We start from the raw sequence: 14,528 nt of genomic DNA on the forward strand, positions 1-14,528 counted from the left end.
AAACCCGGATTTCTACATGATTCAAAAATCAATCGTGAGAGTGGCGGAAGACTAGTTCAGCGAATATAATTTCCAACTAAGAAGGTCGGCGGGAGACCAGATCAACGAAATAAGCTAACTGAAGGATTTTGCGAGAGACCAGTGCAGTGTTACAATTCTCATTAGTAGAGCCCACACCGTTTCCTAGCCCCAACAAGGGATGAGGCGATTGTTAAATGTTGATCAATCATATTACAATAAAGGAATTTCTGAGGCAGAAACTGACAATAATTTTCTACTTAACCCTGGTTGTGACTCTGCGAATGGTGATCAATCTCCCTGAATAACACAGCCTGGCAAAGATTTCGACCTCAAAAATGATCATTTCAATGATGTTTTATATAAGTACATGAGGTAGAATTTTTTTCATAATATTCCGAGAGTCAATTATTTTACAGACATATCGTGAGATAAATTATTCAAATTTTAATATTGTAATGATAATTTTATTTCTGGAGTTTTGAAAAACTGTGAAACTGGAATTTTTGGTAAACAATTCTATACTTTTGCAGACATACCATTAAATGGCAAACCCAAATGTTAATATTAAAAGTATTTTTGGAATTTATTTCTAGAATTACAAAAAAAATATTGTAAAACTAAATCTTTCAGTAAACCCAGGAACTAAAGCATAATACAAATGTGACAAATCTAATATATAAAAAGTTTGGAATAATCAAATGATTTTTACAGATACACACTATTTCTTCTTGATTCCTTTTTTTTTTTATTGGCAAAACTACAATACAATGAGATAACATGAACATATCAGAAGTCTATACATATCGTTATGACAGTTCAGCAGACTTCTTTCCACAACTGTTTGAAAAAATCTTAAATAAATCATGCTCTCTTGACAATATACTTTACGCTATATATCATGCCCGACATTAAAAATTTAATTACTCGCTTATTTTCACAATTAGTGTGTCAAGCCACGGTAATTAATTAATCATCAAACACACACATAAAGAAGCGGTCGTCAATAGCCGGACGATCAATGCCCCCCCCCCCCCCCCCCCCAGACGGGATGTGTTTTAATACACTCTAGCCAATTCACTGTTAAGGCGAGATACTTGCTTTCTTTACGTATACCTGAGCAGTCTGTCTAGGACCCTAACAATCGATAGCATATATAACAGTCAATCATTATACCCGACTGTGTATTGGCAAACATCAGGTAGGCCGTCGTCTGTCGATCAATACCTGTTTGTACAGGTAAGCTTTGGGAATTGTTCTATAGACACAGGTAAATTATCTGTCTACCTGACAATTCAACTCGTTAACCTTCCCTTAGAAACCGAGTTTGTAATTAAAGACTGGGCAGATAATACATTTTGCATTATTGAAGACTTTAGAGCCATCTGATATCATGGTGTTATACATATACAACAGGTAATTCTATCACAGGTGTAAAGAAGCAGTTTAAAACAGTATCACAGCTAGCTTCCTAGCTATACATTAAAACACCCATTCTAACATTAACAATACTGAATTTTCTCATATCAGCGATAATTCATGAATCCAGTTAAATCAATCTGCGATATGGTAATATGTTCAAATTCAGACTTTTTTCTCTCTCTCTTGATAAGGGGAGGTTCTGTGGTGGGCTAAGCTTCTTTAATCCACCCACCAATTATCCAGGTGTCCTGCTATCTAAGCAGTGTTTTAGAGGTAAGATTTCCCATTTTAATTAAAAGAGAATAACTCAAAAGTATTTAATCCAGCTGTTCCATTATCTAGCCATTAAATAGGACACCATTTCTATTCAAATAAGTATCTTGGAGAGTAATCCTGCCTGTTCTTAATATCCAGCCACCACTAATCCTGTGGTCCCACTATCAATACAGTTTTTTAATGTAAAAGAATTTGATACACTTTTTCTTTTATAATTGACCAAGTCATCCAGCCATATTGTTTCGCATTCCAGCTATTTCAGATTGGAACGAACATAGTTGATTGACAATTGCAAAACTTTGCTGTATTTTGTATTTGGATGGTGATCATTTTGAAACCTTAGACATGCAAATTTGTTCTCAGTTTTCACAAGGCGAACTATTGGGAGAAATCCATAATCCTCAATCTTCTTAAAAACTTTGTCATCAAAATGAAACACAAGGGCCATAACTCTGTAAACAGTTCCAGGGACACAAGACTCAGTACTCAATACTCTGCCATCCCAAGATGTACTCATATATGCACTTACAAAATTTGACAATTGCAGATAGTAAGAGTATATGTGATATGCGCCCAACAATAGTGACAAAATGGACAGACAGACTGACTGAGGGAGGAGTGTAAACCTTATATAGTCCCAATAGTAGTAGTCAGGGACTAAATATGGTGGAAATTTTATTGATTGAATCTTTACCTCGATGTGTCCTTACCTGTATTTTACCTGCATACTGAACTAATGGAGTGTAAAGTTTTCATCTACCAGTTATAGCATATACATGTATATATATTGAATTTTATCATGTGGGCCAAGAATTTGTTATTCCTTGAAAATCAGCTACAGGCCTTAAGGCAGAAATAGCTACGTACATGATAAATGTAAATATTTCTCGCATTTAAGATGAAAATAACATAATCAGGTTCCTATTTCAAAGACTGATCAATAATACAAGAAAATCAGACTTGTAGCAAAACAGAAACCAAAGATCATTCAGATATCATAGATCAAGGCAAATTACCTGTGAAATGTTAACGAGATTTCAGACAGGTATGTATTTACAGGTAAAAATGGAACCCAGAAGTTAGGAGGCACAAATCAAACAACTTAATTGCCAGTATTGAAACTTTACATTCAACACTAAAATGTTCCGCTATAAATTTACTTGTCAGTTTTATGGTCAACTTTTAAAAGATCATAAAAGAACTGTTACAGGTAGGTTTAAATACAGAAAAGCGATCACAAAGAATTGTCATTCATATACTTAACTCTATTTAAAGTGGTGTTATTACCTGTTACACATAGAATAGTAGCAAAATAAAAATGGAATATTTCGAAGTTGAAATTATCTTGACTTTATCCGAGATAGATCACATGACCAGAATTCGAAAGATACTACCAAATCCTAGTGGGTGATTTGTTATTTCACAAAACACTGATTAGATATTGTGCATACAACTATATTTCCACTGCAAGTTCCTATATGAATACTTCTAGAAGAAATTGCACTCACAAGGCTATGAATGCAAAGGATTAGTGCCATTTTGATGCCTTTCTTCCTTATTGACTTGAGAATTGTGTTCATGCCGACATGAACATTGAAACAAGAATTCCATTGAAGTACACACATGGCACCCATCTTGATTTTTAAATTTGGGTAAAAACTGAATTTATTAATGATATTATAGGCATGTGTAGAAAGTTCCATAAAAATCAAAGCATTTCTTCAAGGGTAACTGCACAAAAACCATGCAACTTTAAAAAAAAATCCAAAATTGACACTGGTAGCCATGTTGATTTTAAGATTGGATTCAAAACCTAAACTTAAAAGGGTAATTAATTCTATATTAAATGTAAAAAGATGTATGAAAATCAAAAGATTCCTTCAAGATAGAAGACAATACTAATGATAACAGACTGTTTACTACATGTGTCATCTTTGGGTCACAGGTGAAACAAAAACTTACCAATCCATATCTAAAGAAAAGTTACCTTTACATTGCAAAGGTTGATACATGGCAGTTATGATAAATTCTTACCTCCACATCGCCAGGCGTGATGAAGAGTTTCTTCGTTTCCTTTTGCTATAATCAAAAGACATAATCGTTACAATTATTTAAACCAAAACCAGAGGGCATTGAGAACATAGGAGGGCAGTGAGGCTACAGAAAGGATGTGTTCCCGGACGTGTGACCGCAGTAGCTGTGACAGTCTATCCGCATCTAAGGAGCTGTCAGGACATTTGAATCACAGACGGCCGGTAAGCACCAGCTTACCCCCTCAAGACGACCAAACACAAACTTAGTCAGTGAAGAGTATAAACTCCAACCAACCATCCAAGGCATTGAGAAGATTGAGTTCAGTTTATGAGCAATTTAAGGCTGGGTATTTGGAAGCAAAACCGTATTGCAATATATTGCGATATTCAACTCAATTTTGCAATACATATTGCAATATATTGCCATGATTAAAAAATCTCTAAAAATGTGTTTTTCAGTCCTTGTAAAAAAAAAAATCTGTTATATTTTGATAAATAATTTATTCTCCTGAAACAGATATGTTTTAGCAATTGTTGTTCAAAGATTAAATCTTTTGACACAATTTTACTTACAAGTACCAACAATAAAGAAAACAAAACTCTATACTGTTGAGTTACTAAAACTTGCGGCATATTGGTTTTGTATTTTGTGCACCCATATATTGTAATAACTCTGCCATACCACATTATACTGGTATACTGGTAATATTACACACACTTAACTCATTCACACCTGAAATTTATTTCATTAATAAACTATTCCAACCTTTGAATTAGAGGAGTTCAATTGTGTCTTCAGGGGTGAATGAGTTAATGAGCATAGCAACACTGCATTGCCAACTTGATTCTTACGAACGAATATTCGTATAAATATTAATATTTGTATAAAGCAAAACTTTTGCTTTATAAAGCAAACTTCTTTCAAGATCTTTAATATGCAGGGATAAAACTTTGTAGATTCAATAGATTAAAACAATATTATAGGCGATGTTACTCAATCCAGCTTAAAATGGTAGTCATATTTTTTCACATTGTTTATTTGTTTTTGCACAAAATCTGTCAAAAAATAAGTACCCCACAAACACCAGCTTCACAGTAATAAAGAGAGATACTCTGTTTAACAACAAATTCAATCAACATTTGAAATTACTTTATCCAATAAAAGTTTTTCTTCTTTGCTAGTGATCTAAACCCTTAGATAGCACTTACCGGCACAGTCTGATAAAAGAAAATGAGTTTTCTTGCGCCATCAGGCTTGAAGAGTTCCTCAATTAAATCAAACTGAAATTGAAATCATATTTCATTTTAAATTCTATTACAGCCTTACAAGAGTGAAATCAAATATTTATGGGTGTTTTTTTTATAATTTTCAGTTTTTATTTCCATCATTATCTTAATCAGGTGTGAATTTTTTTTGTAAAAAGATTCAGAAATCTGAGCATAATTTAAATGTTATTATTTTACTTTATCGATATCAAATCTGACCGGTCACGACAAATAAGTGTTAAATTTCACCACTTCCGCAGGCTAACAACGTCTACACTGTATGTGTAACCACTATATAATGCTAGCAGTCTTGGCGGCTAATGATAGCATCTAACCTCTGTCTACATGTAAAATACAACATCCTTAATGATGGTACATGGGGTTTTTTAAACTAGAAATGGTGATTTAAATTGTTTCAAACTTTGATTTTTCAACAGGATATTCAAAATCTTACTTCCTGCAGAATTGCAACAGAAAATTACGTTTAAGACAGAAATTTTACATTTTTTTGCTGTAAATTATATAAAACTTACTCTCTCATCTCCGAACACGAAGTCTTCCACGTTGTTCACTTCCAAACCGAGAGCATCTGCAATCTGCCGAGAAAATAATCAAAATAAGTATTCGTCACACATAACATAAAGCATTGAAAATATAATGTTCACCGACTCATATAAAATCTATACTAGAATGACACCTGGTTAATTCTGTGGTATGATACAGAAATGTTTACGATATTACAACCAACACCAAGGCCCAGTTGTTCTAATGGTGGTTAGCTATATAGCTTAATCACATTTTAACGTAACTTTTAACCTTTTATAATTTTGTCAATGTACAAGGTGAAATATCACAATTTTGCATGTAAATTCACTCTACTGAGTATTTGATACCTAGAAAGTTACAACTAATTCAATGGTTTTGTTTTTAAGACTCACCAATTAAGCTACCGTAATCACCTTTTGAATAACTGGGCCCAGCTCTCTAGTTCGAGACTAATTGATTTATGCAGGGACTACTAAATCAAGTATCTGGTCATAATATCATTTGACTGGTGGATTAAGTATCAACATGTCTGTTTCCTATTACTTGTACGTAGGTAGGTAATATATTTTATTGTTCAATTTCCTTTTTTTAAAGTTTATTTATACCGAAGAGTAATCTTGACTTAAACCATGCTTCCTTGAAAATAGCAAAAAAGAAAATTGAAGGTAGGCACAAGATATTAGACTAAAAAGGCTTGTAGGGAAACTGGAAACAAATAACATTTTTTATTTGGTCTTCCTTCAGAGTATTGTTAAATTATACATGTAATGAAAAAGGCCATTTCTGGTTGTAGTTTGTCATTAATGTTGTGTCTCTATGTAAACAACATTACTTGTATTGACAATCAGGTTGAAAACTCGCTTGTCGCAACTTTTATTCAAATTTATTCCAACTTTAAAAGCCAAGTTTAAATTTTAAAACTCACCTGTTTGAATATGTAGTTGTGTCGGGCATCACACTGTGAACAAATTATAAAAAATATATAGCTTCATTTAGTATTTGATCAAAATGGAAATAGAATGAATAAGAATACACAAGTCAATAAAAAGTTTAACTGCAATTCGTAATTTCTAAACCAACTAATTATCTTGCATGAGCAACTGGCTTTTGCTTAGTTTAAACCTATTTTATCAAAAGGGATAGGACTAAGTCACCACTATATATTCAGCTCTTAAACACCATCTCCCAAACAAAAATCGAGGGTACCAGATTATATTATTATTACATATGATAGCAAATTTATTGAATGAGTCATGTAATTTTCCTTCGTATAGCGGCAGTTGAGCCCATGGAAATGACAATAGACTTAAGAATGATTACAGCTAGACACATTACCGTATATATCCTGCTATAAGCCCAGGGTGAAAACACATAATCTCTCACTCAAAGTAGGATGGGCGTATAACAGGACAATGAAATAGCTTTTGTTAGTGTATTTATTGAACAATGATATAGGTGGACTTATTACCAGTGATGGGCTTATTACCAGATAAATATGGTTATTAGAAGTACGTCAAACAGGCTTCAGCTTCTAGTAGAGTGTCGGGTGTGGTGGACTAGACGAACAATTTTCCATGATATTGTAATAAAATATTTTTCAATGAATTCTTGTTAACATTTTTCTATCCAATTTAATATGAGAGAATATAATGTCATGAACAATAGGTGATAGTAATAGCTATATCGGACATCTTAAAATCAAAGCATTCACCTTTAAGACCTAGTTAAAATAATTCCTATTTGTAACACCAGAGAATGGAACTTTTTATAATATCAAAATTTCACTTTCTACACAAACAATGTACCGGTAGGTATTAAACATGTCGCAACGTTTCAAGACCGACTGGTCCCTGTCAAGTTATGACTGAGTGAGCGATTTGTATTTTTTACCTGTACATCGATGGGACGAAATTGTATATTTTTTCATGTCACTTGTCCCGTACATTGTTTGTGTAGAAAGTAAAACTTTGATATCACATATTTCCAAACTGATGAATCTTATACTGAAGTAACTTTTTATAATTTCCAACTAGATTTTCTGTTGTTCACTTTTCTGTAACTCCAAGATGACGCTACATTTATAGATTATACACAAAATGTACTGGTAGACCTGGGCTGAATTAGAGAGAATGTTGAATAATTTAAACCGTGTTAGCCTAGAAGTATTAAAGAGACAGACATGGAAATCTGAAGTCGGTTAACACACAACTGTTACTAATTTGCCTCAAGGTTTTTTTATGTTATAACAGCCTTGTATCCAATGGTAATAAATATTTTCGTAACTTTATATTGGGTCTTCCATTTACCTTGGCCATGTATTGATATCGGTACAGGAAATTGCTTTCAAGTATCATATTCATTTTCATGCTAAATTTCATCCGTAAGTGTGAATTACATCTGGTTTACAACATCAAAATATCCAGTGTTCCACAACTCGTCAGCTTTATTTATCAAAATCGTAATTCCTGCCATTCATATTAAATGTCTCTTTTCAAAAAATTTGAAAACAACAGTTTTAAACACTTGTCAGAAATCAAAACTGTCATGACTGATGACAAGAAATAAGAAAAAAAAATCCAAAAATTCCAAATCCAGATTATTTTTACTTTTTAGTAAATTTTAGTAATAAAGGGCCTTGTATAAGATAAGAAAGCTTGGAAACCCAGGCCTGTACTTTAGTTTTTAAATATGTCTCACGGTACTTTCGGTTCAATTGGTCAACAACGAACCATTACTTATCTTAACAAGTGTAGCTATTGTGAATTTGTGAGACACAAATCAATACTTCAATACCGGGATCTCATTCCATTTGTAAAACGACGTCACCCACTTTAAAACATTTAACAATAACCAAGATCTCCTGTGCTGAACACCTGTCATAAAATTTATTGTCACCACACTGAAAGGCAGTGCCACAAATTTTTTAATACAGTACTGCATCGCTATAAACCGTATAAATCTTGTACGATCATAGTTGTACTTATGATAATAAGCAACAGAACAAAGTTTTTCAAATCCTAATTATTACCTTTCAAATTAAATTTATTGAAAATTCATTACAATTTCATCAATACATTTTGCTCTCAGATGGTTATTCTAAATACCTTAAAATATGTAAGTTTGGCTATGAACATTATTTTTTTTTTTTTTGAAAATATACTGTATGAAATTTTTGGGTTAATGACTCATAAATCTAAAAGAAAGGAATTAAAAAATGGCCATTGGCCGTCAGTCTAATGCAAACAAAATGGCGATCAATCAACTCCGTACAGCTATAACATATATACAATTTTAATTACATGCACAACGTTCCAAATTTTTTAAGAAAAGTGGTTACTTCCCGAAAGTGTCTTTTCAACTGCCCTTTATTTTACTTTATTCAACAAACAAAACATATAACACGAACTGGATGCAGCTAATCAATAGTTTCGTCAGGGGCTGCCAAGAAATAAACAATAGTTGTATCACAATTACGACGCTGTTTAGAGATCTGACGCAAGTTGTTGAGCAAATGCCAAGGTTCAAACCTGCACCAACCAGCAAAGAACACTGGGTTCAAACGCTGTACACTCTAGAAATCATGGCGAGCAGGAGTTTAAAAAATAGGACACATCCTCGCTGTTATATTTCTAAATCGAAAATGGAATAAAATTCAGCAAATAACTTTTTCATTCCTCCTTCAATTTTAACTTTATTTCAATACCTTCTTTGAAGAAAGACTTCAATTCCAGAAAATTTGTCCACCATAATAAAAACCTGATATCTTCACAAACAAAAAATATTAGACAACCAAATTATCTGTGTCCTGATATACATGTATATGAGGTTAGCCGTTCATGTAATTTCAATATTTCCTAATTATTGATTACTGTCATAATTAACCATCAAATTTCCAGTGATTAATTAAAACACCTTACTTTTTTCATATTAATTTCCTCCTGGTCATTTTCGAGTCCTGTTACAAGTTTACGAATAAACATGTTGAATTATTTTGTTATAATATCCAGCAAACACCAATACGGAGAGTCCAAGACACTGGACACAACTACACTTCGTATATTCAGACACGGGCTTGTATAAGATAGTAACAGATTACTCAATAAATAATTCACAAGGACCAATATCAAATGTGGGAAATAATTAACTATAGGGCCCATACAGAAACAGATATCTCACATCTTATAAGCCAGGATACAGAAAACGTACCAAAACAGTCTAATTAATCGGAGTATCAGAGAACAGACCTGTCTTGGGTTGCGGCCTGCAGAGACGTATTTAATTAGTACTATCTGCAGAGACGTATTTAATTAGTAATATACTTGTATCGGTATACCTGTGTGAAGGTGAAATGTGATGGTCTACCTCGAACCCTGGACCCAGACCAAGCTATTCGAAGCTCCCATTCAAATTCTTAACTTAGCTAGTTGTTAACTTATAATTTCAAAATGGCTTCGAAAATAAAATCTTTGGGCCTTTTCTTTCTTCCGCCTAAAATTATAGTTAATTGTCACAAGTGACGTATAGATATAACCAAATTTACTTACCTCATTCAACCCTGAAATTTCATATTGAACTATTCCAACCTCTGAATTGGTTGAGTTCAAATGTGTCTTCAGGGGTGAATGAGGTAAGCTACAAACCAACATCAACATTTCTGCTGTAATTATACTGGCCAAAGTTATACAAATTAATTTTTCAACTTGAAATTTTAAAAAATGTAATGAAAAGTTTTGAATCTACCTCTGACTGAATTAGTCATAATTTGATAATTAAACTAATAATTACCACTTAATTTCCTAGCTACGATATAACATCTGAACATGGAGGGAATTACATAAGCTTAAGGTGCATGTTGCTAGTCAATCTTTGTAGAATCACTTCTAATTCTAATACATTTTAATCCTAGTTGAGATTTTTTTACAAGAATAAATAAACCTTTAACGCTGATCAAACAAGACGTATTTAAGCATACACATTTAACTTAACAAACACAGAATATAAAATCTCCGCAGTACCTTTGTTGGATATATATATGGTAAAATTCAATACACAGGTTGGCAGACAGAGTTGAGGACATAATACCTCGACTAATCTATGCCGGGTTTTGGTTTATCGGAGATCGAACAAAAGTTTAATCTGCTGTGTAACAAAACCCTGTGTTAACACACTACATAGCTACCGTTAAAACAAGCAATATAAAAACAAACGGCTACTGGCATGTGTATAATGCTTTTCCCATAGCGCTGACTTCTTAACCCTTCCCAAATGGCTGTATTTAATTTTACGAACATGTACGAAGAAATCTCATTATTGTGAAGTAGCCCTGACTACACTCTGCCTAAACACATTTGGCATATATATACCTATCCCAGACCCTTTGTCCCTCTCAGAGACAGGTATCAGTACAATAGATATATATGTGTGTGTGTGTGTATATACCTCGTTCCATTCTGAACCCCCCACCTGCACATTGAGATACTGTCAAGCATTTAGCCAAATTAATATCCTGTATTGAGCTTGTGCCCCACCGTGAATTGAGCAATTCATTCACACGCATGGCTTTGTCATTCCGCATTGATTTAAGTAGACAAAATCAGGTGTCTCCATTAAGTGGTGTCCATATATACGATTACCTGGCAAATGCCATTGCTGGTGTACATACAAATTGTATGTAGCTTATTATGTCTTAATTTCTTTAGATTACTAAATATTTGAATTTGTATGGAGACGTTTTTTTAATTTAGACACTTCCATTAGAAAAATGTACTACTTAATTATATTTGATATCTTAATATTGATATAAGTTTTCACACGTTTATCTTGTAGGTCATAACCAACTCTATATCAAGTTAGCTGTTGTCGCAAAACCTAAATGTTGCAATAAAAATGTACTGTATTTGAAGATCCTGTTAAAAAAAAAAAAAATCTGGCTATTGCTTTTGAATTCTGCATGATGATTGCTTTGGAGCACGAAGATGTTAGATTGTCATCTATTTCATCAATTTGCGCTATAATAATCTGAAGTGACAAGTAGCCATGGGCTGATTTATCAAAGCACTAATTTTGTAAAACTGGTGTAAAAATAAACTTTTTTTCTCTGAAAAAGCTCTTGAAAAGGACACCCCAACCCATCCCACCCCAACCAACCCCAGGATTCCTCAATGATATAGCCGATTGAAAATTGATACAATGTATACCAAATCTTTATCACATATAATTGAGTGAGAATCTACATTTAAATGAACTGTTAATGAAAAGAAAATATATGTATCGACACACTACAAATTACATGATCACTGTATTACAAGTTCACAAATCTCAAGGGTAGGTATTGGATATTATTGTAATCAAAATAACTCAGAACAAAAAACTTTTTTCTATCCATGCCAATTGCAAGAGTTCACTTTTAAAGCCCTACACAAATTACAAATATTGATATTCTATAACAAATACCACTGTGGGAAAAAAATTACAGTCATGATTAAGTATAATCTTAAATGATTAAAATCTCATTAATTCCTGCAACAAGTATTGATTGATCCTATTAAATAACCGTTTTTCTTTGAAACGTTTACAATTCAAACCGGACAATTAGGGAAGCCAGTATTCGTCTTAAGAGTTATTTAGTTGATTTGAGTTGTTAACTAAACGATTTCTCTAATGTTATGTAATCCTATTTTGTATAATCCTATACTCATCTATTCAAACCTTCACAGTTCATCCGACTACACTCAGGAAAATTTTAGAAGCATATCCATGTTAGCTTTAACTGCTCTGTACGATTGTATTCAATAACTCACCAAATAATACCGAAATATGTATTTCCATCTTCATGCCGATGGGATATGAATTTGAACAGAAAATTCAGCATATCTACCACATATATTTTTACCACTGTTTGATATTCATCTTAACATCTGGCTTTTGTTTTAATTTCCATCAGGCAGACTATGCTTTGGTTCGTAAATCTAGCAAAGACAAGGAAAAGTCAATAATGTTTTGTGTCTGGGAGTGGTCGATAAAATGCTCTCTTTAACAGAGAATTTCTAATGGAATAAAATTTGCATTTCATCTGAATATCTAGAATAGAGTCAATGACTGAGGTAACTTTGATCAAACGTAATCGAGAGAAAAACAAATATCCGGTACAAACAGCCGACATTACGACAAACTAACAGGCCTGTGTGCGTGTGTTTTTTATTGCAAAATAACAAGAAGTTGACACTAGGGTCCCAGAAATTAGTTTATCAAAGGGGGGGGGATCAAAGACCAAGAACCAAGAAATCTCAAATTGACGAGCCAGGCAATATCATGGCCTAGCTAGGAACACTGAGAGTATAGTTAGGGTTGCAATGATATATCGTTCTGTATCGTATTGTGATACTTCATTATTTTGTTTGCCTGTATCGCAAGCAATACACTAACAGTACTGTAATTACCTTGTTTTTTATTTAACTCTTAGAGTTTACTTATTGTTTTGGAATACCTTTCAGTAAAGGTGTGGCCCTCTTTGAAAAGTACTAAAAATCACACAAAACTATATTTTGACAGCATTTTGACAGCATCTTCTATAAACATATATGACAAAGCTGTAAGTAAAATCCTGCACTCAATCATTATGAAAGTGATTGTTTTAGCAGATATTTGTATCGTGATACATATAGAATTGTAAGCATCATATCTTGATATGTATCATACCGCGAGATGTGTGTATCGTTGCAGCCCTAGAGAGAAGCACCATTTAAATGGTTCTTCTTTAGTTCGTATGTTTTTCTCAAGGCCTTACATAAAAAAAGGGGGATTATATACAGTAATTAATTGGACCTTGTTATTTCATTATTACAGACGTTAGCTGGTACTTGTTTATATTATTAACAGTCCCTGAAATATAACGGTTATTCCTCACATTCTTAACCTTTTTGGAAGGATTCGGAGATACCTTATAAGGTACAATGCAACTCTATATATTGTCCATAATAGTTATCCTGTACTTAACTCGTCCACCCCTGAAGACGCATTAGAAACCCTTCCAAATCAAAGATTGGTATAGTTCATTATGAAATTTCAGGGGTGAATGAGTTAAATAACATCACAATTTACATCTTTTTACCCCCATGAGTAAGTTGGACCTTCAGATTTAAGCTGGTATATAGATATTTTTGACAATTTCGAGTAAGAATTTGAGCCTTCTCACTTCAAAGTCGACCAAGTCACTACCTAAGTCGAGAGAACAGCTCTAGTCTAGGATATATACCTAGTCAGGACCTGTGGACTTTGAAATCTTTGGTCTATAATTTGATATTACCTACTGTTTGATCGATAGAAGTGGATAGTTTCGTCATAATGTAACAGCGGTGTTAAGTTTTATTTAAATACCGGCACAAATCACTCAACTTAAGAAATTCGAGCACTTACGTACCATCAATGGTTAAGTTTTACATCTCTCAAATAGACTCCTTATCAGTAGGGTGTGTTAGGAGAGATTAAATCGTGTTGAAACAAACACCCCCGATAAATCTTGTTTAGCAGTTTGTCACGACAAACCTAGCCAAACCGTACCTACATATGTAACTATAGAATTTGTAACACTATTTCCAAAATACAGAACTTCATATAAATGCAAAAATAAAGTCTGAAGACCAGGGATCGAATTCCCAGTCTACCATCGCTATATTTTTACACTCAGAACACTGTCCATCTTACCGGTATTTTGTTTATTTTATATTTTTATTTTTTTCCCCATACAATTAAGTCCTAGCTCCAGGGATGGTTTTCTTTTCAGAAATGATTTAATTTATCAAAGCTAAAGTTTACAATGCGTAGTTACGGTTTTTGGCAGTGGTACAGGGATCCTTTAACTCTTTGTACATTATGTATGTACAAATTACTTTTATTTTCTGTACTATAAATCAAAATATATATTTTTAATAGGTCTTCCTCTTTAGTATTGACATTTAAGGAGACAAA

General features: G+C 33.1%; 1 protein-coding gene across 2 annotated transcripts in view; it reads right to left on the reverse strand.

Moving 5' to 3' along the window:
* LOC110456434 (dynein heavy chain 5, axonemal-like) overlaps positions 1-14,528 on the reverse strand; it is a 124,961-nt gene that overhangs the window by 103,893 nt on the left and 6,540 nt on the right. For both annotated transcript variants that reach the window (XM_021507199.1, XM_021507200.1), the window contains 4 exons: positions 6,487-6,519; positions 5,549-5,611; positions 4,959-5,030; positions 3,751-3,795 (listed from right to left, as the gene is read on the reverse strand). In XM_021507199.1, coding sequence (XP_021362874.1) covers positions 3,751-3,795; positions 4,959-5,030; positions 5,549-5,611; positions 6,487-6,519 — 213 coding nt within the window. The remainder of the gene's footprint in view (positions 1-3,750; positions 3,796-4,958; positions 5,031-5,548; positions 5,612-6,486; positions 6,520-14,528) is intronic.

Source organism: Mizuhopecten yessoensis, unplaced genomic scaffold, assembly GCF_002113885.1.
Source record: "Mizuhopecten yessoensis strain PY_sf001 unplaced genomic scaffold, ASM211388v2 scaffold8745, whole genome shotgun sequence".
NCBI lineage: Eukaryota > Metazoa > Mollusca > Bivalvia > Pectinida > Pectinidae > Mizuhopecten > Mizuhopecten yessoensis.